The 25,285-nt window shown below is 51.6% G+C and overlaps 1 protein-coding gene across 1 annotated transcript in view; it reads right to left on the bottom strand.

The window, feature by feature from the left end:
• Positions 1–13,776, bottom strand: part of BRWD1 (bromodomain and WD repeat domain containing 1) — a 107,215-nt gene extending 93,439 nt beyond the window's left edge. Inside the window, exons 1-4 of the mRNA XM_058661618.1 lie at positions 13,443–13,776; positions 13,259–13,317; positions 13,132–13,161; positions 12,943–13,002 (exon numbers count right to left, since the gene is read on the bottom strand). Of these exons, the coding sequence (XP_058517601.1) occupies positions 12,943–13,002; positions 13,132–13,161; positions 13,259–13,317; positions 13,443–13,491 (198 nt within the window). The 5' untranslated portion in view covers positions 13,492–13,776. The remainder of the gene's footprint in view (positions 1–12,942; positions 13,003–13,131; positions 13,162–13,258; positions 13,318–13,442) is intronic.
• Positions 13,777–25,285: the final 11,509 nt, after the last annotated feature.

Below are 25,285 nucleotides of genomic sequence, written 5' to 3'. Positions count from 1 at the left end.
AAGGAATTTAGAATGTGACCAACTGGAGAGTTCTTTTAAAACATTCCAACAATAAGACAGATATGAAAAGATACTGCAGAAAACAGTAAAGAGTAAATGCTGGCTCAGTGATTAAACAAGGTTTTTAAAACTGATCAAAACTGCTGTAAAAGGAGTTCCAGGACTCAGATGCCCAGGGGCCATAGTTCCAGAGCGCACGTTTAAAAAGAAAAAAACAACTATTTACCTCAAACCTTCAACATCACTGTATCCCTTCCATCCTTCAGGTCAAATATTAACCACTCAAAAAAAGCTTTCCCTCACAAACCTATCTAAAATGTCCTGCAACAACTTCTCACGCTGCCACCACCGTTCCAAGCCCCATTACCAGTGTTAAGCCTTACACACAATTTGTCTACGGTTCTTATCAGTTCACCACCAGGATATGAACTCCAATGAAAAAAAAAAAAACCAGGGGCCCAACACAACGGCTCAGCAGCTAGACTCTTGCCATGCGCCAGGATCCCAAAAGGACCAGGATCCCACATGGGCGCCAGTTTCTATCCCAGTGCCTCCGCTTCCAATCCAGCTCCCCACTTGTGGCCTAGGAGAGCAGTACCAGACAACCCAATGCCTTGGGACTCTGCACCCATGTGGCTGACCCAGAAGAAACTCATAGCTCCTGGTTTCGGATCAGCTCAGCTCTGGCTGTTGCAGCCACTTGGGGAGTGATTCAGCAGAAGGAAGATCTTTGTCTCTCCTCTCTGAATATCTGCCTTACAATAAAATAAATCTTTAACAACAAAACTAACAGAAAAAACTAGAACCTTACGATACATGACACCTCTCTGGTGTCCCTGGAATCTCAAACGTGGAGGCAACCACTTACTGGACAAATGTCTACTACACGAGTCAATGTTCAAGCACCCCAACAGTGACCTGCAGTGTATCTGCTCCGTGTAAATACACCATCCAGGGACTTAACTGCCCAGGTGCACTGCAAACCGCATATCACAACGCATGGGGAGGGGCATGTCCCTCAGAAAGCTCACAGAACTCGAACATTACCTTTTTGGAGTGGGGGGGATAGATTTGTTTTATTTGAAACAGTGACAGAGGAGGGAGACCCAGAGATCTTTGTGCATTCTCTCCTCAGGCGGCAACAGCAGCGGAGACTGGGCTATGCCAGAACCAGGAGACCTGACTCCCTCCACGACTGCTGGCAGGGCCCAAGCACACTACCGGGGAGCTGCATCACAAGTGGAACTAGAGCTCACTCAGGTAGCAGCTTAACCCACCATTCCACCCACAATGCTAGCTCTTCAACACTATCTTTTAATTCAGTTATTCCAAGAACATTTTGAAACCTACTCATATAAATTAAGAATTGCTGATACAAGTTCAAACCGTTAACTTTATGCACAGTACTTGTAAAGAAATAATTCAAACATTAGCTAATCATGATTTGCCCTTTAGACAAGTTAAGATTAAAAGGCTGAATCAGTATACTCCCACATTCCATAATCAAAAATGTAAATTGGTAGTTTTTTGAAGAGTAAATTTTTGTTGTTAAACATTTTTATTGGAAAGTAAGATAATCAGAGGAGGAGAGACAGAGAGGAAGATCTTCCATCCGATGGTTCACTCCCCAAGTGGCCACAACAGCTGGTGCTGCGCTGATCTGAAGCCAGGAGCTCTTTCCAGGTCTCCCACGCAGGTGCAGGGTCCCAACACTTTGGCCGTCCTCAGGGAGCTGGATGGGAAGCAAGGCTGCCAGGATTAGAACTGGTGCCCATATGGGATCCTGGCAGGGTCAAGGCAAGGACTTTAGCTGCTAGGCCACTGTGCTGGGCCCTGAAGAGTAAAATTTTTAACAAACACCTAAAACATGGAAGCCATTTAGTTTAGAAACTAACAAGTATCAATTTCAAAACACAATTAAATGGGGACCGGCGGCATGGCCTAGCAGCTAAAGTCCTCGCCTTGAAAGCCCCGGGATCCCATATGGGCGCCGGTTCTAATCCCGGCAGCTCCACTTCCCATCCAGCTCCCTGCTTGTGGCCTGGGAAAGCAGTTGAGGACGGCCCAATGCCTTGGGACCCTGCACCCGCGTGGGAGACCTGGAAGAGGTTCCTGGTTCCTGGCATCGGATCGGCGCGCATCGGCCCGTTGCGGCTCACTTGGGGAGTGAATCATCGGATGGAAGATCTTCTTCTGTCTCTCCTCCTCTCTGTATATCTGGCTGTAATAAAATGAATAAATCTTTAAAAAAAAAACCACACAATTAAATGTACACACACAGATGCTATGTGTATATTCACAGAATCATTAGTAGAAAAAACAGAAACCAACCAATGTCCCTAAGCAGTTGGTTAAAAAAGTTCTGTGAAATGGAAAGGAGTTTACAGTCAGTCACCTTCCGGGATCTTATCTTACACCGGGTTCAGGCAGTTCCATGGACACCAAAGTCCAAAGACACCCAAAATCACTTACATAGAATGGTCAGATCTCTGTATAGTCTGCACACACTAATTCAAAAATATGCAAATTAAGTCAGTTAATTTTTCCAAAGCATTTAGATTCTCACATCCAGATTTACTGCACCAACCCTACCAGGAATACTGAAGAGTCCACATCACAGCAGGACCAGCTGCTACCTGCAATGCCAGAATCCCACATGAACACTGATTCGAGTCCTGGCACCTCCACTTCCAACCCAGCGCCTGCTAATGTGCATGCTGAACCAACAGAAGACAGTCCAAGCACTAAGCGCTGCCACAGAAGTGGGAGACCCGGCAGGCATGCCTCCCACTTTCAGCCTGGCTCAACCCTAAGCAACGTAGCCACTGGAGAATGAGCCAGTAGATGGACAAACGCTCTCCCTCCGATTCCCAGCCTAAACTCCTAACTTCGGCTTCTTGAAGATTCAAACCCTGGCAGCCTACAGAAACAGCTCAAGTAATTGAGAGCCACCACCTTTGCGGGAAATGGCTAGCTTCAGACAACGGAGGCGTTTAGAGCGAAACAGCATATGGAAGTTCTTGCCATCTCTGTGTGTGTCTGATTCCCAAATTTGGGGGAGAGGGGCCTCTGCTAAAATCTGAAGTAACACTGCAGACAAAATTCACTCTACACTGCTATTTTTTGCATTCAAAATATAACTTCCTGGGTCAACACACGGCACAACAGGCTAAACTAAGCCTCCACCTGAGGCACCAACATCTCAGATGAATGCTGGTTCGAATACTGTCAGCCCTTCTCTCAATCCAGCTCTCTGCTAATGGCCTAGAGACCAACAGAGGGCTGCCCAAGGCCTTGGGTGCTTGAACTCACTTAGAAGACCCAGAGGAAGTTGCTGGCTCTCAGGTTTCAACCAACCAAGCTCTGACTATTGTAGCCACGTGAGAAGTGAACCAGTAGATGAAATATATATGTCTCTCTCTGAAATTCTGTCCTTCAAATAAAAATAAACAAATATTGGGCCTGGCAGGATAGCCTAGTGGCTTAATCCTCACCGCACATGCACCAGGATCCCATATGGGTGCCAGTTCATATCCCAGCAGCCCCACTTTCCATTCAGCTCCCTGCTTGTGGCCTGGGAAAGCAGTCGAGGACGGCCCAAAGCCTTGGGACCCTGCACCCACATGGGAGACCCAGAAAGAGCTCCTGGCTCCTGGCTTCAGATCAGCGCAGCACCAGCCGTTGCGGTCACTTGGGGAGTGAATCATTGGACAGAAGATCTTCCTCTCTGTACATCTGCCTTAAATCTTAAAAAAAAAAAAAAAAATCTGTAATTTTGATTAACTGATGTCAAGAAGGACAAATTTCATCAAACATTTAATTACTAAATTACAGATAATCTGCTCTAAATAAGAAAATATACTCCAGCATAGTGCATTGTATGGACAAATACTGAGAGCCTACCAATTCCAGGAGCCACCAAGCAGCTGTAACTGCACTAAAGATTACATGAAGTTTGTCAGAAAGAATCACTATTAAAATAAAATGTTAGAAACTATTATTCTCTCCTTAAGCAAGAACATAAAAACGTATGTCAAAACCCATTACAGGGGCTGATACTATGGTATAACTAAGCAAGCCTCCACCTGCAGCAGCAGCATCCCATATGAACGCCAGTTCGAGTCCCGGCAGCTGCACTTCCGACCCAGCTTCCTGCCGATCGCCTCAGAGAGCAGCAGAGGATGGCCCAAGTCCTTGAGCTCCTGCACACACGTGGAGATCCAGAAGCAGCTCCTGGTTCCTGGCTTCAGATCAGCTCAGCTCTGTCCAATGCAGTTATCTGAAGAGTGAGCCAGCACATGGGTCATCTCTCTCTCACTCTCTCCCCTCACCCCCTATAACTCTGCCTTTCAAAATATTTTCTTAAAAGTTAAAAAAAAAAGTTTAAAAATAAATTACAGAGCTAAGGAAACAAATCTAAATTTACAGCACTTCAGGAAATGATGAGCCTGAACGGGTACCGTAGTGCAGCAAGCCAAACTGCTGCCTGTAACACCAGCATTCCATACGGGCACCAGTTCAGGTCCTGGCAACTCCACCTCCAATCCAGCTCCCTGCTAATGCATCTAGGAAAACAGCACAGGACAGCCCATCACACACATGGAAAACCTAGACATACGGGGCTTCAGCCCCACCCAGCCCAACCACTGAGGGAGTGATCCAGTGTAGGAGGACATTGTGACCATAGTCAGGAGCACAGGATTACAGTTGATGGGACAGTATTTGTATGATAAACAACTGAATGGATGTCTTGTGTGTGACTGGATATCCTTTGCATGAGAACAACTGTATGGCTACCTTTTGTATACCTGATGAGATATCATTTGTATAAGAACAGTTGAGTGGGAAGTAATATACAAGGCGAAAGGACTTCCAAACTAAGGCATAGAAACAGTTGATGGTTCTGTTGATGAACTAAGTATCTCTACCCTAATCCTGTATGACCCTCAGCATATAAAGTCTGTTGCCCCTAATAAATTTTGGCTATTGATCATCAGTCAGTAGTCCAAGCGTGTTATTATCGGCTCTGTGCACCAAGTCCATCGCTGCAGGACAGAGACAATCCAGCAGTGGACAAATGAGTTCTCATCTCTCCAACTCTGCCTTTCAAATGCAATAAATCTCAAAAACAGTGATGAGCCCTTCTGTGAAAGACTTGTAGCTGCTTTCGTCCCAGGTAGACAAAGAACTGACGACAGACACCTGTCCAACTTTCAGCGAGCTAAGTGACAGGTTGGCATCAGGGATCGGAACCCAGAACCGCCTCAGTCACACTGTACCTGCCCCAATTCTTCCCACAGATGTCAAAGGACCAAAAACGAGACACCGCCACTTCCAGGAGCACTGAAAGGCCCTTCAAAGGTCACAAAAGGGACAGAGCATAGCAGAAACGGATCTCTTCTGGCATAAAAGGCAAGGCAGGAATGTAAAGAGAACATTCCAGCAGCTATATAGCTGGCAGTCAAAAAGACGAAAAATTACCTCATGAATCAGACCTGGCACAGTGGACTGAGCCATTGTTTGTAACCCCAGCAGACAGCTGAGAGTCTTGGCTCCTCTCCCTCCCGATCCCGCCAAAAGCTAGCACCCCGGGAAGGCAGCAGCCATCCATGTAGGCTCCTGACTTCGGCCTGGCCCAGTCGTGGCTGTTGCTATCATCTGGGGAGTAACCCAGCAGGTGGAAGCTCTCTGTCACTGCCTTTCAAAGAAGGAACAAACCTTACATAACCAGGTTGGACACGGATCACTTGGGCAAGGCTACTGTTCCTGCCAGCACAGGAAGTGCACTAAGTCAGCCCGGACCAAGAACTCACCAGTGTGCACGAGATGTGCCACTGAGAGGGGACCCAACAGAGGAGCTTGGGAACAGCTGCAGTGCCTGCAGATGAGCGCAACAACTAAAGCAAGGAGCAGCTCCTAGCAGACCAGGTTACAGTACCTGCTGGCATACGTGTGGCTCAGGCCTGGGGGGCAGGCTGGGCTGGGCTAGTTCATAGCACCCACTGGCAGATGTGAGAACCAGGATGGGGTGCAGCACAGGCTGGGTCCGGCCGCAGCAGCAGCCAGTTTGCATTAGGGCTGGGACTGGGGGCTGACTGCACCAGATTGGGCAGCAGCTCCAACCAGTGCAAACTGGACTGTGCGCAGGCTGGGTTGGGCCAGACTACAGCACCAGCCAGCAAATGCCAAGGTCAGACGGGCCACAGATTGAGCCACAGCACCCAGCAAGACCAGAACGGGGGTTGAGCCTGGTAGGGAAGTAGTGATGATGCCAATGCTGGGCCACCATGCATGCTGGTAAGCATGAGAGCTGGAACTGGGGACAGACCAGGCTGGGCAGGGCTACAACACCTGTTGCCCTCCACGTGAACTGGGTTAGGGGGAGAGCCAGGCTGGGGTAGCCGATTGTATCCACTGGTAACAGGCATGAGACAGAATAAGGCAGGTGGGTTTGACTTTACAGCAGCATCAGCTGGCAAGTGCTAGGCCTGGGGCAAGTCCTGTCAAGCTAGATCACAGAACCACCTGGAAAAGTGTGAGATCAGGGGCAGGGAGTGGGTGCAGTGGGGTAGGTGGGTTGTGAACTCCTCTCTGATGGGCTACAACTCCCACTGGTGAGCAAGAGAACCAGGACTGGGGGCAGGAATGGCAGGACAGGCAGAGGCACCCGCTGGCAGGGGTGTGTGCTAGAGGGTGGAGTCAGTTGGGTTGAGTTAGGCTTCAATGCACAATGATGTATATGAGATCCCTCTGGGATGTGGTGCGGCTGGACCAGTCCATTGCTCATGCTGACAGGCACAGGAAACAGAACTGGGGGGCCAGTCCAGTGGGAGTTACTGGGGATAACTCTGACTAGGCTACAGCTCCCTCTGTGGTACCTGAGGGCTGAAGTTGAGTTGGGCAAGGCTGGACTGGTCCGCAACACCCACTGGTTTGCTGAGGATAGAGGGCAGAACAAACTGATCAACTACCCCAGTAAAACTTAACAGCAAATTTCTGGGTCAATGGAGATGCGGAGGCAGATTATGGCAGCCAACCAACCTCGGAAAGATTTCCTCCTCCTTGGAGAGGCGATATCAGCACCCGAGGACTATCGAAAGCACATGAGCAGAACACCCAGAAACTGCTCCACTACGGGGCTCGAGATGACACCGGGTGGCAGCGCCCAACCCCCGCAATAAGCAGCATTTGGGAAGCTGGGCATGGTTTCTCCTCTCGTGCCCCGCTTTCCCCCATATATAATGGAAGGAGAAAATGTGTAAACAAGGGTCTCACCCACTATCCCCTGATCCTCGATCCTTCTCACCTTGATCGACTGTAAACAGCATCAATAAATTTTTTTTTTTTTTTTTAAAAAAGGGCCCGGCACAGTGGTCTAGCGGCTAAAGTCCTCGCTTTGAACACACCAGGATCCCATATGGGTGCCAGTTCAAATTCCAGCGGCTCCATTTCCCATCCAGCTCCTGCTTGTGGCCTGGGAAAGCAGTCGAGGACGGACCAATGCATTGGGACCCTACACCCGTGTGGGAGACCCGGAAGAGCTCCTGGCTCCTGGCTTCGGATCAGCACAGCACCAGCTGTTGTCATCACTTGGGGAGTAAATCATTGGTCCTAAGATCTTCCTCTCTGTCTCTCCTCTCTGTATATTTAACTTGGCAATAAATAAATCTTTAAAAAAAATTTTTTTTAATTCAACAGAAAAGGGAATTTTTTTAAAATGGTAGTTCTTCCAATTGAAGGGAAAATATCACAAATAAGACCCATGGAACTGCACAGAAGAATCCAAAATACCAACACAACAGGTTGAACGGAGACCTGTGACAGCAGCCAGCCAATGTGCCGGCTCTAAGCCCAGCTGTTCCTATTCAGACCAAGCTAATGTGCCCGGGAAAGCAACAAGAGATGGCCCAAGTACTTGTACCCCCGACACCCATGTGGGAGACCGAGTGGAGTGCCAAGCTTCTGGCTTCTACCTGAACCAAGCCCGCCATTTGGGCAGTGAACCAGCTTGATGAAACATCCCTCCGTTTCTATCACTCTGCCTACAACTAAGTCAAACATTCTAAAGATACATAGGTGTAAGCAAGCAAATAATACTGACTTCAAAACAACTGTAATAATATCTAGGAAAAAGTGAAATATGTGCAAAGGGAAACACTGTTAATAGCACAAAGACCAGCAGAATAAGGAATAGCTTTAACTGCCTATGAGAACAAAGCATATAGTTGCACTGATAGCCAAAGGGAAGTTGGTAGGCATGTACTGACGCAAGGCAAACATTTAACCTAAGATGCACTATGAGAGATGAAGGGCATTCCTAACGTTTTGAAAGGGTCCATTTGACAGGGAGACAATAATTCTAAATTTATGAATGCACTGCATCTTAACAGCTTCAAAACAACTGAAGGGCGGGCTGGTGTGGTGCAGTGGGTTAACCTACCCTTGAGACATCAGTTTCTTGTACGAGAACACCAGGGCAGGTCCTGAGGCCAAGTCTGGGGTCGGGGGTTTACTCGTGATAGCCTTCAGCAAGTCAGGGACCTGATGAGGCGCAGGCGGGAGTGGCAGGCCAGGCACCTGACACAGCGTCAGAGCAGGCACACCAGTGTGCCTCACAGGTCTAAACAGAACACACCTGCAGCACACCACCATGTTAGGCCAGGGGCCTGAGGCTGGGGTCTTGGGGTGGGAGGTACTGATGGCCTTTAGCAGGCCAAGTGACTGATACTGGGGTCCTAGGAAGCCCACCAACCATGGTGTACCCCAATGTCAGTCTGGGATCAGATAAGCCCGGGATTTTATGGGTCCTAGGCAGGCTGCACCTACAACACAACACCATGAAGTCTGGGAGCCACAGGCTAGGGACCTAATCAGCTCCAGGAGGCTGCACCCTGGAGGACGAGCTTCTGGGAGCGGGCCCCTCTATGTAATCAACCCCCTTTCCAGGATCCTAAGAAGCTAGGAAGCAATTAGGGGAGCTGCCTCTCTCCCAACAACACAAGGGCAGATCAGAAACACCTCTCTCACCTTTCCCTCACTATCCACGCTACCACTGAGTACTACTCAAGCACCTGTGTGATTTTCTCAACTTTAAATAAGCTAGGGCCCAGCACGGTGGCCTAGCAGCTGAAGTCCTCGCCTTGAATGCACCGGGATCCCATACAGGCACCGGTTCTAATCCCGGCTGCTCCACTTCCCATCCAGCTCCCTGCTTGGGACCTGGGAAAGCAGTCACAGACAGCCCAAAGCCATGGGCTCTGCACCTGCGTGGGAGAGCCAGAAGAAGCTCCTGGCTCCTGGCTTCACATCACCTCAGCTCTGACCATTGCGGCCACTTATGGAGTGAACCAACGGACAGAAGGTCTTTCTGTCTCTTCTTCTCTGTGGATCTCCCTTTCCAATAAAAAATAAATACACAGGGCCCCGCGGCGTGGCCTAGCAGCTCAAGTCCTCACCTTAAACGCCCCGGGATTCCATATGGGCGCCGGTTCTAATCCCAGCAGCTCCACTTCCCATCCAGCTCCCTGCTTGTGGCCTGGGAAAGCAGTTGAGGACGGCCCAATGCACTGGGACCCTGCACCCGCGTGGGAGACCTGGAAGAGGTTCCTGGTTCCCGGCATCGGATCAGCGCGCAGCAGCCCGTTGCGGCTCACTTGGGGAGTGAAACATCGGATGGAAGATCTTCCTCTCTGTCTCTCCTCCTCTCTGTACATCCGGCTTTCCAATAATAAAAAAATCTTTTAAAAAATAAATAAATAAATAAATCTTTTTAAAAATAAAACCTAGTCCTCAAGCAAAAGGTTTACTCAGACGATAAAAATCTTAATTAGTGGCAATGAGTCCCCCTGTAACATGCTACCCCATGAAGACCTTTGGCATTTTTTCTTCTGGTTAAGACCAGACTGACTTACAAAGGCATATCATATTATCCATTGATGTTTCTTAATAATCCTTTTTGCTCTGTTAAAACCAGCATTTCACCTTTACAAACACAGTCCTGCCCAATCCCTTCATCTGCAGATATGTGAGAAGCACAGAGTGAGAAACAGAGAAACAGCTCCCATCCACTGGTCCATGCCCGAGATGACCACAACCACCGGTGGCCCGCATAGAAGTCAGGGACAGGAAGGTCAGGCAAGGTTTTCCAGGGGCACGCAGGGACCTGTGTTTAGGAGCCAGCACTGCCTCGTGGGGTCCACAGTAGCAGGAAGCTGGAATCCAGAGGGAGCAGGGCTCCAACCCAGCACTTCAGACACGGCACGCTGCGGATGCCCCCCACTGCGGGGTGGAGCCCCAAAACTGGCACAAGCTGAACAGAAACTGAAGTTTTACAAACATCAGTGTTACATAATTACTTGAAAACCTTTAAAAAAAAATCAATGCCTGGTTTTATGACCAAGACTCAGCTTCAACTGGTTAGAGCAACTGTATTTTAATTTAGAGTCCTTCAATCTCAGGCGGTTCTCAAGTGCAAGAAGTGAACCAAAATCTAACAAACCGACCTGGTCTCCTCACTAAAGCAACAACACAAGAGTACTTTTCAGAAGACATTGGCTATGTTATCAGTGCAATGCATAAACATTCACTTAACTCCAACTAACAGCAGAAACACAAGAAAATCTGAAGAGGGACACACACTGGCACTTAGCATTTTTTTTTTTAAAGATTTATTTATTTTATTACAGTCAGATATACAGAGAGGAGGAGAGACAGAGAGGAAGATCTTCCATCCGATGATTCACTCCCCAAGTGAGCCACAACGGCCGGTGCGTGCCGATCCGATGCCAGGAACCAGGAACCTCTTCTGGGTCTCCCACGCGGGTGCAGGGTCCCAAAGCTTTGGGCCGTCCTCAACTGCTTTCCCAGGCCACAAGCAGAGAGCTGGATGGGAAGTGGAGCTGCCGGGATTAGAACCGGCGCCCATATGGGATCCCGGGGCGTTTAAGGTAAGGACTTTAGCTGCTAGGCCATGCCGCCGCCGCCGGGCCCACTGGCACTTAGCATTACAAAGCCAGTCCTTCTCAGAGCTGTCCTCTGAAAAACTGAAATCAACACTATGTGACTGAACCTTGCTTTCAAATATCACACAAACGAACCAACGACATAGATGGCTACTCCAATTTGCTAAAACACAGTGGGACGGAGAAAGCACACACCAACATCCTTTGATGAAGGCTGCATACGGTTATTTGATGGGTGCTTCACGATTCTATTTTTTTTTTACGATTTTCAGTGTTATAACATGCCCACATAACGGCATCCCTCCAATTGAAATCAAAATAAATACAGCAAACTGGCTATAAAATCAAACCTGTAAATGTGCTGCATAGATCATTACACCATTCTCATTTGAAAAATAGAAACTTTGGGGGCCCGACGGCGTGGCCTAGCGGCTAAAGTCCTCGCCTTGAACGCACAAGGATCCCATATGGGTGCCGGTTCTAACCCTGGCCGACCTGCTTCCCATCCAGCTCCCTGCTTGTGACCTGGGAAAGCAGTCGAGGAAGGCCCAATGCTCCCACATGGGAGACCCGGAAGAGGTTCCTGGTTCCTGGCTTCAGATCGGCACAGCACCGGTCGTTGCGGTCACTTGGGGAGTGAATCATCGGATGGAAGATCTTCCTCTCTGTCTCTCCTCCTCTCTGTATATCTAACTTTGTAATAAAAAGTAAATAAATCTTTAAAAAAAAAACATTGGAAACTTAGAAATCACACAAAGAACCTTTACAAATACAGTAACAATCACAAATCACAAAAACAATTCTAGTAAATAATAAATAATCAAATAGTTGAACATCCCCATTGTCCTGCACCGTGTGGGCAGCCCGAGACATCTGCACGGCCACGCCCCCAGCAAAAAAAAAAAACTGACACGGATTTAAACAAAATTATTATTTTCCAGTAGGGTTTTAAGCAATCCAACTGGCCAAAACCAAAAGCTTACATAAACTGTATAACTTCTTCAGCGGCTACAGAACCCTGAATTTGCCTTCCGGAGTTTAATTTTCCCTCGTGCAGCGGAACTGCAGTGCTGTATTAATCATGACTTTCTGCCTCACCAATCAGGCTGCTATCATCAGCAAAGTACAGTTCTTGGATAACTTCACCCAACCTTCAGTGTGCACGCTGGCTGCTCCCAGGTGGCAATGCCACCTCACCAAGTCTTCCAGCATCCGCGGCGTAAGACCACATCCCCTCCGCCAGCCGGTGACCTTGGCCTGACCAACCCCAGACTCCCCTTTCACCCTAAGAAAACGCAGACTTTCCTGGAAAACACATTTTTTTCCCCACTAAAGACAAATAAATCCCTGTGACTGGTAACACTGTAAACAGAAACTCTTTATAGATTGGGACGGCAACTGAACAGGTGCCCCAAGGGAAGAGTCACGTCGGCAGCACTCACAAAGGAAACCCAGCCGCTCAGGGACGCCTGCGGTAACTCACACCGGCAAGCTCGGCGCCCACTCGCCGCTGGGAGCCAGCTGCCCAGCGCACGCTGCGACGACGTGCAGATCAGAGAAGCCGCCGTGTGAACACTGCAAGATCTTTACAAAAACCACTAAGCTAAAGCAGGCACCTTCGGGGGCCGAAGGCTCTTTTCCTAGGGAACAAGCGGTCAGAAGCCTGGGGCGGGGCCAGAGAGGGGACACCGAATCAGAGCTCGGATGCCAGTCAGGTGGCCGTTGCCCAGGGGTGCCAGCTGCACACCCCACGGGCGGCCACACCTGGGAGCCCACCCGGCCGCCAGGACCGGGCACCCCGGCCGCCCACACTGTCCACTTCTGCACAAAACCTCGGGGCTGCCTCGCCCGACACACCCCCACGGGGGGCTCCTCTGCAGCCGGCCGGCAGGTGCCCCTGCAGGGGTGCGCCGGGGCGCGGGGAGGGGTGCGGGCGGGACGCAGGGAAGGGTGCGGGAGGGACGCGGGAGGACGCGCTCACCAATTCCTCGTAGCTCCTGCTGTGCTCGTTGCCCTCCCAGTCCAGCCTCTTCGGCAACAGCTGGAAAAGACACGCAAGGCGCCCGAGTGAGCCCCGCCGTCCCCCGCCGACGCGGGGCGGGACGCGGGGCGGCGGCGGGGAGCGGGGCCCGGGCGGGAGGGGACGCGCCGACGCGGGGGCGGCACACACCTGGTACTGCTCCAGCTCCTGCACCAGCACCTGCGGCGAGAGACGCGCGGTCAGCGACGGGCACGGGGCGCGCCCCGGCTGCGGCCCCGCTCCCCGCCCCGCTCCCCAGCCCGCGGGCCGCCCTCACCTGGGCCGCTCTCCGACACGGGCCCGCAGACAGGTACCGCGCGATGAGGAAGTACAGCTCTGCGGGAAGACGGGGCAGCGGGTCAGGACCGGACGCGCAGGGGACAGCGAGGAAGGGGGAGCGAGGGGGCCGCGACGAGGAGCTGCGGGGTCGGGGCTGGGAGGGCGGCGGCCCCGAGCCTTACCCGACTCGATGAGGGGCACCGGGCGGCGGGCGGGAGACGGCTCCGCCATGGCCAGGCGCGGGCAGCGAGGCGAGAGCGGGCGAGCGAAGCGTGTAGGCCGCGCCGAGGCCTGCCGGGGCCGGCGTCCCTCTCCTCAGGCGCGCGCCGCCGCCGCCATGCCGTGCGCGCCGCCCGCGCCCGACCCCTCCGCGGGGGAGGAAGTAGTCCCCGCCGCCGAGTGGCAAAGTAGTCCCTCCGCGGTGAGGGGCGCGCTGGCCGCCCGCCGCAGCCTGCACGGCGCGCCGCCGGGCTTCTGCTTCGTCTCCGGGGCCTCGGGGAGCGGGGACGATGCGGGTGGACGGAAGTCCAGGGCCCGGCCAGCAGGCGGCGGCGGGGGGGAAGGGCGGAGCGCGCGTGGCTGGGATCCGTGCGCGCGGTGAGGCGCCGCCAGGCTTTTGTGAGGGGGCGGCGCGGCGGCCATGTGGGCGGGCGGTGGGGGCGGAGGCCTTGCCGGCGCCGGCCCCTGCGGGCACCGAGGGCCCCGACGCGGAACGGCCCAGCCTGCGCAGCGCCGCTCGGCAGCGGGCCCGGCGCCGTCACCTGCCCCGGGTCGTATGGAAGGGACACTTGACGGACGGTCATCCGGGGCCAGTGTGTGCTGGTCACCCCCCAGCACACGCACACATCATCGCCGCGAGAGCTCGCTCTTTTGGGAGGGCTCTGAGCGGAGGCTCCGGGGCGTGTAGAGCACTGGAGAATGTTCCCTGGGGCCGGGGGACAGAGGACCCCGCGGAGTCCCTGCGGCTCGTGTTGGCCGGGTGTCCGACGCCGGAGGAGGAATGAAGGGAACCGCGCCGCAGTGCCCAGGGCCCGGCGATCGGGTCAGCCGGACGCGGCGGGCCCAGGCTTGTTAAAGAACTAAGAGAAGGAAGGGGGCGCGAGGGCCAGGCAGCCACGCCTGCCCGAGAGAAGGTAGAAAGTGACCTTGTTTGTCTAGACGTCTCTTGAAGACACTCCAGGGACTGAGGTAGGCAGGGCGGAAGAGGGCCAAACAACGTTCGTGGCGGTGACCTAATGTTAGGCTTCTGACCTAACCGGATTCGTTGCCGGTGCACCTCTGGGGCGCCCCATACAGCAGCGAGCCTGCAGACAGCCCTGCCCCCACCCCGTGCACCCCTGGGGCGCCCCATACAGCAGCGAGCCTGCAGACAGCCCTGCCCTCCGTGCACCCCCGGAGCGCCCCATACAGCAGCGAGCCTGCAGACAGCCCTGCCCACCCCCGGGGCGCCCCATACAGCAGCGAGCCTGCAGACGGCCCTGCCCCCCGTGCACCCCCGGAGCGCCCCATACAGCAGCGAGCCTGCAGACGGCCCTGCCCACCCCGTGCCCCCCCCCGGGGCGCCCCATACAGCAGCGAGCCTGCAGACAGCCCTGCCCCCACCCCGTGCACCCCCGGGGCGCCCCATACAGCTGCGAGCCTGCAGACAGCCCTGCCCCCCCCCCCGGGGCGCCCCATACAGCAGCGAGCCTGCAGACGGCCCTGCCCGCATGCCGTGCACCTGAGGGACACACGGCCGGGCCTGGTCAGGTAATTTCACCCCCTAGGTCTCATTTTTTCCTCACCTGCACACTAGAGAAATGTATGCCCACCTGTGTGGATTAGTGCGAATTCTTAGCATGTGGTGAGGTTTGATCTCCCCTAGAGAGAACATCACCCTAGGCCCAGGTGCGCATGTTTGTAACCGGCCAGACATGTCTGGGCAAGTCCATCAGCAAGTGTGTGGTTAACATCACCTGTTAATGAAGCAAATACTTGCAGTGATAACAGGGAAGTAGACTCAGGCGGATCCGGAGGAGACTTGGGCCTGTGCGAGGGGACATGGTACTGGTCAGAGCCAGACATGAATATCATTTGAGAGGGTTAAGACCAACAGGCAGAAAAACTGCTTAAACAGACTCTTGAATACAAAAAAAAAAAAAATGCATTTAAGCAAGAGTTACAAGGGTGGAGAGGAAAAAACAGGTTCAAAAACGCATAGGACTCGAGCAACAGACTGAGGCCACCCAAGGACCTACAACTCAAGTTTGGGGCTTGGGGTTATGCCGTGGGCTAAGGTATGGCGAGCGGCCTGTGGCTGGCGTGTTAAAGGGCCGGCGGAAGGCACCTGATGGCAGCTACGCATGCCCCTGCTCTGCTGTTGTGAGATAGCAGATGACAAAGGGGCACGAAACCAGAGAGCCACCAAGCAGCTGTGTTTCCTCTGGAAACAAATCACCACATACAAGCCATCCAGAAGATAGTTGAGGTGTCCCGGACAGTGCCCTTGTCTGCAGTCACCGTGTGGCCCGAGCGCCAGGGTAGCTAGTGCAGGTCCTCAACGAGAAGGTGTGGATGTTCCTCTGCAGGAGCCTTGGGACAGCCATCAAAAAATACTCCTCCTCCATTTAAATAGAGACTGAAGCGACTCCTCACACGAGGCAGAATAGCCTTCCCGTGCCTGTCCCAAATGACGGACACTTAGGCGGGACTGGCCCTGAAGGGAGAGGGGGTTATGCTGTCAACTCCCAGCCTGGTACTGAATGCCCGCTGGGAGTGGTTTGCAACAAGCGAGAATCCGGCCTGGATCCCACACAGCTGAATCCAGTCCAGTCCAGGTACACGCACTCTGGATGCAAAAACGGAAACAGAGCCTGAGTTCCTCCACAGGAAAGTCATGAAAAGAGCTAAATTATCAAGATGACTTGATAAGCAAAGGCTGGAAGCTGTAATGTCACCCGTCTCCCCTGTGGGAGGATTGGCAAAGCTATCACTGCGTTTTAGCCCTTGGCAAGCAGTCCCTTCGGGATAAACTTGCTGGTCCTCCAGGCTTCTCCCAGGGGTCATTAATGCCTCCACTTCGCAATGAGAAAGGTGAAATCCCAAGGGATACAGGATGACGCCAGGCCGCATAGCTAGTAAGTGCCAGCTGGGCTGGAAGGACCGTGCTGCCAGTGGGGACACTACTACCTCAGCCTGCACCTGAGCAAGGCAAACTTCTTTCTCCTTTCCCTACATTTCCTGAAGGAGGAAAACAGCCTGAAAGAGACGTAGGTGCCATTGTATAGCTAGCATGCAAGTGAGCTAGTTTGAAAAACCTGTGTGGTAAGTACATGTGTAATCTGATTCGCTACCTGCAGCTCTTCCCGTCCAGCTTCCTGCTGTCACACACCCTGGGAGCAGTAGGTGCTGGCTCAAGTTCCTGGGTCCCTCCCGCCCATGTGGGAGACCTGGACTGAGTGGAACCCTGGCAGCAGCCTGGCCCAGCCCTGGCATGGGGCACTTAGCGAGCGAGCCGGGCGATTCACTCTTCTCTCTCGTTCTCTTCCATCCCTTCTTTCAAATTGAAAAGGAAAGGAAACTTGAAAAGGTTTAGGCATGTACCTTTTTTTTTAAAGATTTATTTATTTTATTGGAAAGGCAAATGTACAGAGAGGAGGAGAGACAGAGAGGAAGATCTCCCATCAGCTGATTCACTCCCCAAGTAGCCACAACAGTCGGAGCTGAGCTGATCTGAAGCCAGGAGCCTCTTCCGGGTCCCATGCAAGTGCAAGGTCCCAAGGCTTTGGGCCATTCTCAGCTGCTTTCCTAGGCCACAGGCAGGGAGCTAGCTGGATGGGAAGTGGGGCCGCCAGGGTATAAACCGGCGCCCATATGGGAACCTGGTGCGTGCAAGGCAATCACTTTAGCCACTAGGCTACCGTACTGGGCTCTAGGCATGTACCTTTTAAGGAAAATACCATAATTCAGTAGGACCTTCCAAGTCACCACTTAGGCAACCCAAAAGCATTAAATGTGAAAATGGCAAGCAAAGTCAAGCTTTGTTTCAAAGACTTACCCTAGTAGAGCAGTCAAAAGTACAGATGTCAGTTTTGAAAGACTTTGAAAAAGGTGATAAAATCCATAAGCAGTGGAGATTGTGCAAAGGAAATTAAATACGTGATTCAGGTCCTAATGTTAATATGTGAGAGCACGTTTGTTAGCTGAGCGTAAATCCAGGACATGGCCCGTGTCTGAGGGACACAAATTGGGGGGGCACTGGACTCAGAGCAGTTGACACCACAAAACAGTCTGCAGAGTGAAATAAAAGGCACGCGGACACATTGCACCCACAAGAGATGCATTCAAGGCCTGTGTAAGGCAGGCACCCTGTGCTTAATCTCCCGGAAGTGCAAGGGTTAACATCTGCAGGGGGTTTTTATAACTCAGTGACAGCCCAGCTTTAACTCCTGGTGCTTCTCATCTTCCCCCACGCTCCCAAACCCTCTCTTCCCTCTTTGAGATCCACCCAGCCTGTCGTCCTCCTAACATCCCTGCTTCCCTCAGCAGATAGTTTCCACATTTCTCTCTTCCTGTGCAGCCTCTGCCTCTCCCGGGTCGTTGGCTTCTGTCCCTGTAGGTTCCCTGCTGCCGGCACCAGCCCTTGTCTGTCGCCAGGTATTACCGGTTCTTCCATTGAAATGTCTCTGGCCGCATTAGGGGAGCAGAGTGCGGCTGGGAGAGACCTCGGGAATGCGGGAGCTGGAATCCGAATGTGTGTAGGCTTTGGAGGCTGTCGTAGAGCAACCCTCTGTGGCTCAGTAGCTTTTTTGTTTCTGTGTTTCATAGTCCTTGACATGAGAATAACAACCGCATGATAGGTATGGAGTGTTTTCCTTTCCCAGGCAGCGTGCTAAACCAGTCGCACATGCTCAGAGGATAGCTTAGAATAATCCTGACTTGTTTGTGAGGCTTTGCAGGGAGAGTCAAGCTCTTGGAACAATGCCTAGCTCCAAAGACCCAGCTGATACAGGAGATAATAGTGATTCTTCCCTCCATTCCTACTTAGTTTAGAACCTGCGCACTCGAAAGTCTCCCCCAATTCTTCACCCAATGTTATGGCTACTTTTTAGATTTCTTTAAGCTTCCCATAGTCTCTGTTCAGGCCTGTCTGGTTCCCATCCGCTCAGACCAACCTCCTTAGCTCTACTTTTTTTTTTAAAAAAAAAAGCTTTATTTATTTATTTTTATTGCAAAGACAGATATACAGAGAGGAGGAGAGACAGAGAAAGTTCTTCCATCCACTGATTCACTCCCCAAGTGACCGCAACGGCTGGAGCTGTGCCAATCAAAGCCAAGAGCCAGGAGCCTGGATCCTCTTCTGGGTCTCCCACATGGGTGCAGGGTTCCAAGGCTTTGGGCTGTCCATGGCTGCTTTCCCAGGTCACAAGCAGGGAGCTGGATGGGAAGCAGGGCTACCAGGATTAGAATCAGTGCCCATATGGGATCCTGGCATGTTCAAGGCGAGGACTTTAGCCACTAGGCTACAGCACCAGGCCCCTTAGCTCTACTCTTAAAGCTGTGTGGATCATTCTGCTCTCCACTTCGTCCCCCTGGTCTGAGCCCAGGAAAGCTTGTCATGCATCCAAACCCTTGGCTCACAGCCCACAGAGTTCCCAAACCACTCACTGGGAGGAGGCCTCAGCAGGAGACAAAAGTCTGAAAAGGGAGTGAGGTTGGGCTTTTTTTCCTTGCTCCCTGCCCACCAGCCTAGACTGGAAAGGACCGAAGGCCACCGTTCTTGCGCAACAACCATCTCTCCCAAACAGCAAACCCCTGTGGTAATCCATTCTGCCATTTCCCCTAGCCCTCTCCACCTCCTCTGGGCTTCTCCTCCAAGTCAAACGAGAGGCACTTGCCCTAGCCCTTGCCAGCTGGCTCTGCTTGCGTCCTTGTGAGTGGTACCATCATTCACCCTCAACGAGCAGGCCTTGCATTTTCTTGCAGATCTGTGACAGATACCCAAGTTCTGAGGACACAGCCACTGCATTGTCTCACTCATCCCCTGTGACTGTCCCCAATACCGTATCTCTAGTCCTCTGGCTCCCTGGCCCTCAGATTTCTTTCTTGATTCCGTGTATCTTGTCTGCTAGCTGAAAAGGGTCTGCCTAAGAGGAAACCTTTGGTGTATCAGCTAAGACAGCCACATACCGCAGCGGGGTGCCAAGCTCTGTTCCCTGTTCCCTCAGCATTGGCAGCTTTCGTCCAGTGCACTCCCTGGGAGGCAGCAGGGGATGGCTCAAGCCATTGAGCCTCTGCCACCCGTGTGAGAGACGTGGAGGAGTTCCCAGCGCCCACCTTCAGCCTGGCCCAGCCCCAGCCATTACGGGCCCTTGGGGAATACACACACCGTCAGAGAGGATCTGTGTGTGTGTCTGTGTATCTGTCTTACAATGTCTTGCTAGATCTCAGAACTCCTTCCTTCCCAAGACCTTTTCTAAGAACTTTAGACCCTCAACAATCTCTTTAGAAATTCTAGAATCATCTCTCCTGAGTCTCACATGCAGTGGTCAGTAAGTAGGGCCTCTGATGAACTGACCTTACACATCTGCCTGGAATCTGAGCCCACCTGCTTTGGGTGAGTGAAGCCCGCTCCCCAAATGTTCCTCTGCTTCGGCCTTCATGCCCGTTACCCTCTTTTTTCAACAGTCATCTGGAAGAAACCTGTTAAAAAGCCCAAAATCTGGACCGACACAATACCCTAATGGCTAAATCCTTGCCTTACATGTCCGGTATCCCATATGGGCGCTGGTTCTAATCCTGGCAGCCCCACTTCCCATCCAGCTCCCTGCTTGTGGCCTGGGAAGCAGTTGAGGACAGCTCAAAGCCTTGGGATCCTGCACCCACGTGGGAAGCCTGGAAGAAGCTCCTGGCTCCTGGCTTTGGATAAGCTGAGCTCTGGCCAGTGTGGCCACTTGGGAAATGAACCAGTAGATGGAAGATCTTTCTCTCTGTCTCTCCTCTCTGTAGATCTGACTTTAAATAAAAATAAATACAAAAAGAGAGAGAGAAGAAGAAGCCCAGCTTCTTGCTTCAGTGGGCCCAAGGCCCTAGTTTGCTCAGGGTCTTGCTGATCCCAAAGATGAAGAGCCAAATAGAATTGATCTGGCTGTGAGCTTCACAATGGTGAGAGGGAGGGGAAATCCAGTAAGCCCAAGAGGAATTCCAAAGAGGGAAGGGCAGGAATGGAGAGATATTCCAAGAAAGAAGGGAGAGTTTTGAGGCCACTGGTTCACGCTGTTGGCAGGTTCTGTCCTGATATCTGACGAACGTATGCAATGGATAAGAGCGAGCTGGGAACCTGAGGCAGGGGCAGCCATATCCAGGTGACGATGATGCTTAGCATGCAGTGGAAGAAATAGTATCCCCATGACAACCTGGAGGAGTCCCCATCCCTTGTTCTCAAGAAGGAGCAAGGCTGCCTGAGAGCAAGGCCTAAGCATGCCGCAGTCTAACACAAAGCCAACTTCCTATTTAAAAACAGAAGCCACCAAGCCTTGGCAAGGCCCATCCCCAGCATGGCAGGCGCTTCTAGAATCACGCTGTTGTGCCGACCTTGGTGGCTCTTTCTAGCCACATGGGAGCAGAAGACATAAGAAATCTCTCTCTCCTGAAGAACTCAGCTTTGCATATGTGCAGCTAGGAGCTGGATTGTCTCCAGAGGGCTTTAAGGCAACAGAGGTCAGTTTATTGGCTGGTCAGTCATGTTAAGCAAAGGAAGTGACAAAACTCATACAACTCACAGGTAACTTGAGGTTGGCCACAAAATGGGTGTGTTCATTAAACTGTTTTCAGCATGTCAGTTTTTATCACAGCTGAACAATAGAATTTCCTAACGAGACAGGCTTTGCCAACATGTCACTGCTGGAAGATTACATAGGCCACAGTTGTGTGCGCAGTCTTTGCAGAAAACAGGCCATAACAGGAGACTGTTGTTCTCCACAACAAAGCAATAATTTAGAAACTCAGTTTCATGCAGGAAAATATGGAGTATGTAGAAATTTACTTTCTAACAGACTTTAATTGCTAATTAGTGACTCTGGAATTTCCAGGAAAATCTTTGGCTATCTCTTTTCTCTTTGGAATAAAGAGTACTGCTCAGCTGGCTGCTATGAATTACCTATTATCTCACAATGCTTCAAGGGTTCTAGCTGCAGGGTTGTCTCAACAAGGTGGGGAGGGATTAATATATAAGTATCATTCTTCCATTGCAGAAAACAAGAAAGTAAACTCTTTTTTAAAGAGTGATTTATTTGTATGAAAGAGTTACAGAGAGAGACAACCATCTTCATCCACTGGTTGACTCCCCAAATGGCCATAGTGGCCGAGGCTGGGCCAGGCCAAGCCCAGGAGCCTGGGCCTTCATCCAGGTCTCCACAGGGCTGACAGGGCCCAAGCACTGAGCCATCTGCCACTGCGTTCCTTGCACATTACAAGAGAGCTGACCTGCAAGTGGAGCAGCTAGGTGAGGTACTGAGATTGCAGGTGGCTGCTTAGCCCACTGTGCTGCAATGTTGAGCCTGTAAGCTTTAACAATCACCGTGAAACAACAAGTATATAAACCACCCACTTGTGTCCAATCACATGTCTTTCTAGGGCCTCCTACGTTCCCGAAAGAGCTCGAGGCTGGGAATGTGTCACGCCCGACAAGGATTTTAGCAGGTGGGAGACTCTCTTGTTTCTGCCATTTTTCCAACTTTCCCGCTACTCTTTTCTACCTGCCACTTAACAAAAGCTTTATCACACTGTCACCAAGCACAGAACGGCTGCTTTGGCCTGGGTCAGTTTACGACACCACACTTGATCTTAGCCAAAAGGCCAAGAAGCGTTCACTTTAAGACACTGTTTTGATCCAAGGGACGTGTCACAGCCTAAAACAAGATGGAGCGCTTCTGTTTTATCATGTTGAAGCTCAGCCAGTCATCTGAAGGAGACAAATTCATCTGATCCTTGAGCCTCATTCCAGTGCTGAACTTTACCCCGTATGTGGTCCCTGAGGCCTGGAGTGGGGAAGGGAAGATAAGAAGAAAAGCAGGAGCCAGGTTAAAGGGCAGGCTCACAGTCGGGAAGGATGTGACGAGCAGCACAGGGACCGCCCTGGGCTCAGGATGCTGTGCGGCTTTCAAGTGCTGGCTATGTTTTGTTTTTGTTGTTTTGATTGTATATTTTACTTATTTGAAAGAGACACGTGGACAGCTCCCATTTGCTTGTTCACTCCCCAAATGTCCCAACCATACAGGTCTGGGTCAGGCCCAAGCTGAGAGCCAGGAATGCAACCTGTGTCTCCCACATGGCAGACAGGGGGCCAGCTACTTGAACTCTCCCTGCCACCTGCCAGGGTGTGCATTATACAGAAGCTGGAGTCAAATCCAGGGCTCCAACAGGGGATGTGGGATGTCCCAGGCATGATCCTGGCCACTACACTGAATGCCAGCCCCATGTGCCATGCCCTAACCCAGGACACGCTCTTGCGGCAGCAACCCTCACACACCAGAAGACATGGATGTGCCGATTTGCACAGGAAGCTGACTGCACTTTCCCGAGAACCTGTTGTCCTTGACAGGTCTGATGCACAAAAATCTGCCTTTTCTGTTAAAGTTGTGTCACCAGAGTGTCTTTTAACTTTTACTTTTGAGATAATTTTAAGTTTTACACAGGAGCTGGGCTAAGAATAGCGGAAGAGCAGGCATTTGGCACAGCAGGTAACACCCCGTTCGGGATACCCCCAATCCCATTTGGGAGGCTCTGGTTTGAGTCCTGGCTCCTCTGCTTCCCACACAGCTGCGTGTTACTGTGTACCCTGGGAAGCAACAGATGATGGCGCGAACACTAAGGCCCCTGGCTCGCGCCTTCACACCTGCCCAGCTCTGAGTGTGCAGGATTCAGGAAGTGTGAATGAGCACACGAAATCTCTGTCTTTCTGCCTTTCAAGCAACAATAAATACATTTTTTAAAAGATGCATTTTTATTGGAAAGACAAAGTTATGAAGAGGAGAGACAAAGATCTTTCATCTGCTGTTTCACTCCCCGAATGGCCACAATGGCCAGTTAAACCAATCCAGAGCTGGGAGCTTCTTCCAGGTCTCCCGCACAGGTCCAGGGGCACAAGGCTTTGGGGCATCCTTCACTACTTTCCCAGGACACCAGCCAGTGCCTATAAAGGATCCTGGCACATGAAGCTGGAGGGTTAACCTGTTGAGCCATCACACCATCCCTAAGTAAATTTTCTTTCAAAAATCAGTAACGAAGAACTTCCAAGCACAATTTTCCCTATTTCAAACATCTGCCTTGGAGCATGTGCGTGCAATCCCGTCCTTGCTTCTCCATTTCCCGGTAGACTGTGTACGCCAAGGAAGAGCTTCGTTGCTCCCCATTCATTTGTTTGTTCTGCTAGCTTGTGTCAGTATGGATTCAGGGGTCCCTAACTTGTCATTGGGTCCTGAGGCTCTGTACTGTAGAAGGTGCTGGACAATGCCTGCAGAAGCAGCATGTGCCTTCTCTGTGGCCAGCAGGTCCACTGTGGGCTGGAACCACAACAGACATTCACAAGGGAAGCCACCAGAACACCTGTGCAGGTATCAGTCTGGTGGAACCATTACAAATACTCTTGAGTCTGTTCATTCTCTGTTAGCTGTCACATGAGACCACAAATCCGATAATGCTGAAATACAAGAGGCAGACTTTGGCTCACGGCTCTGGAGGTGAGAGCTGTTGTGTTGGAAGAACCTTCTGGAGAGAACCAAGGTGGCACAGGGCAAACTTTTCACTTAGGTTCTCCCTCCCTCTTGTTTTAGCCATTCCTGGGGCCGCACCCTCATGATGTCAGCTAACCCTGTCTCCTCCAAAGGCTTCACCTCAGAATACCAAGATCAGTTCCCATTCTCTCCCATTAAAGGGAGCCAGCACAGTGGCATGGAAGCTAAACCTCTCTCTGAGGCACAGGCAACCCAAATGAGTGCCAGATCATGTCCTGGTTGCTCCACTTCCCACCTAACTCCCTGCTTGTGGCCTGGGAAGCAACAAGGATGACTCAAGTCCTTGGGCCTCTGTACCCACATGGGAGACCTAGAAGAAACCCCTGGCACTTGGCTTTGGATCAGTTCAACTCTAGCCATAGCAGCCATTTGGGGAGTGAACCAGCAGATAAAATATCTCTCTTTCTCTCTCTCTCACCCCCTTCCCTCTGTAAATTTGCCTTTCAAATAAAAACAAATACATCTGACACAACTCTATCTCTCCTATCTGTAAATTTGCCTTTCAAATTAAAACAAAGCAGAGAGAGAGAGACTGTAGGGAAAATGCTGTGGTAGCTATGTTAATTAGGACAATAGCTCTCAAAAGATCCAGAACTTTTTTTATATATATAGGAAAGTGGGTAATACTTTTATTTCCATATTGTTTCCTTTGTGTTTAAAGGGGGGTATTGAGGGAGAAGGCCCACCCAATTTCCCACCCTCCCCAGGTCCCGGATGTAGGGCATGCTCCAAGGTTCTTGCTCAAGTGGTTTTGATAGTTCACCAGTTATGAATCGCTGCCAATCTTGCCACTCCAAGCACAATGAGGTCGTTGAAGAATCCACTGATTGACATAGTCCATCATAGAGTCTCCGTTTGCCCCGTACTTCGCTGCCAACATATAGCTGAGATGGTTGATTGACCTGTTCTGTCTTCTGTCTTTTCTTGGTTAGGGTTCTGAGTCCAGCATTTCGATTGGGGAGATCTCCAAAGAAACTTTGTCTGAGGTGTTCCCAGTCCAGATTCTTGTATGTACTAGCAAATACAGGGCCCGCCACAGTCCATCACCCCAATCAGCTGGTGGTTGCAATCGCTGGGATGGTTCTGCTTTCAGCCCCGACTTCCACTGCAACCAATGGGTGTTGCAGTCCAGCCTGGTTCTGCCCAGCACATACTCAGCCCTCGCATAAACCAGTGGGAGCTGCAGCCTAGTCAGAGCGACCCACAATAACCCCCACAAGGCCCGCCCCCACCCTGGTTTGCCAGTATGTGTA

The sequence above is a fragment of the Ochotona princeps genome, chromosome 3 (assembly GCF_030435755.1).
Source record: "Ochotona princeps isolate mOchPri1 chromosome 3, mOchPri1.hap1, whole genome shotgun sequence".
Classification (NCBI taxonomy): domain Eukaryota; kingdom Metazoa; phylum Chordata; class Mammalia; order Lagomorpha; family Ochotonidae; genus Ochotona; species Ochotona princeps.
Note: the sequence above shows the minus strand (reverse complement) of the source record. Positions and strands in the feature narration are given on the sequence as shown.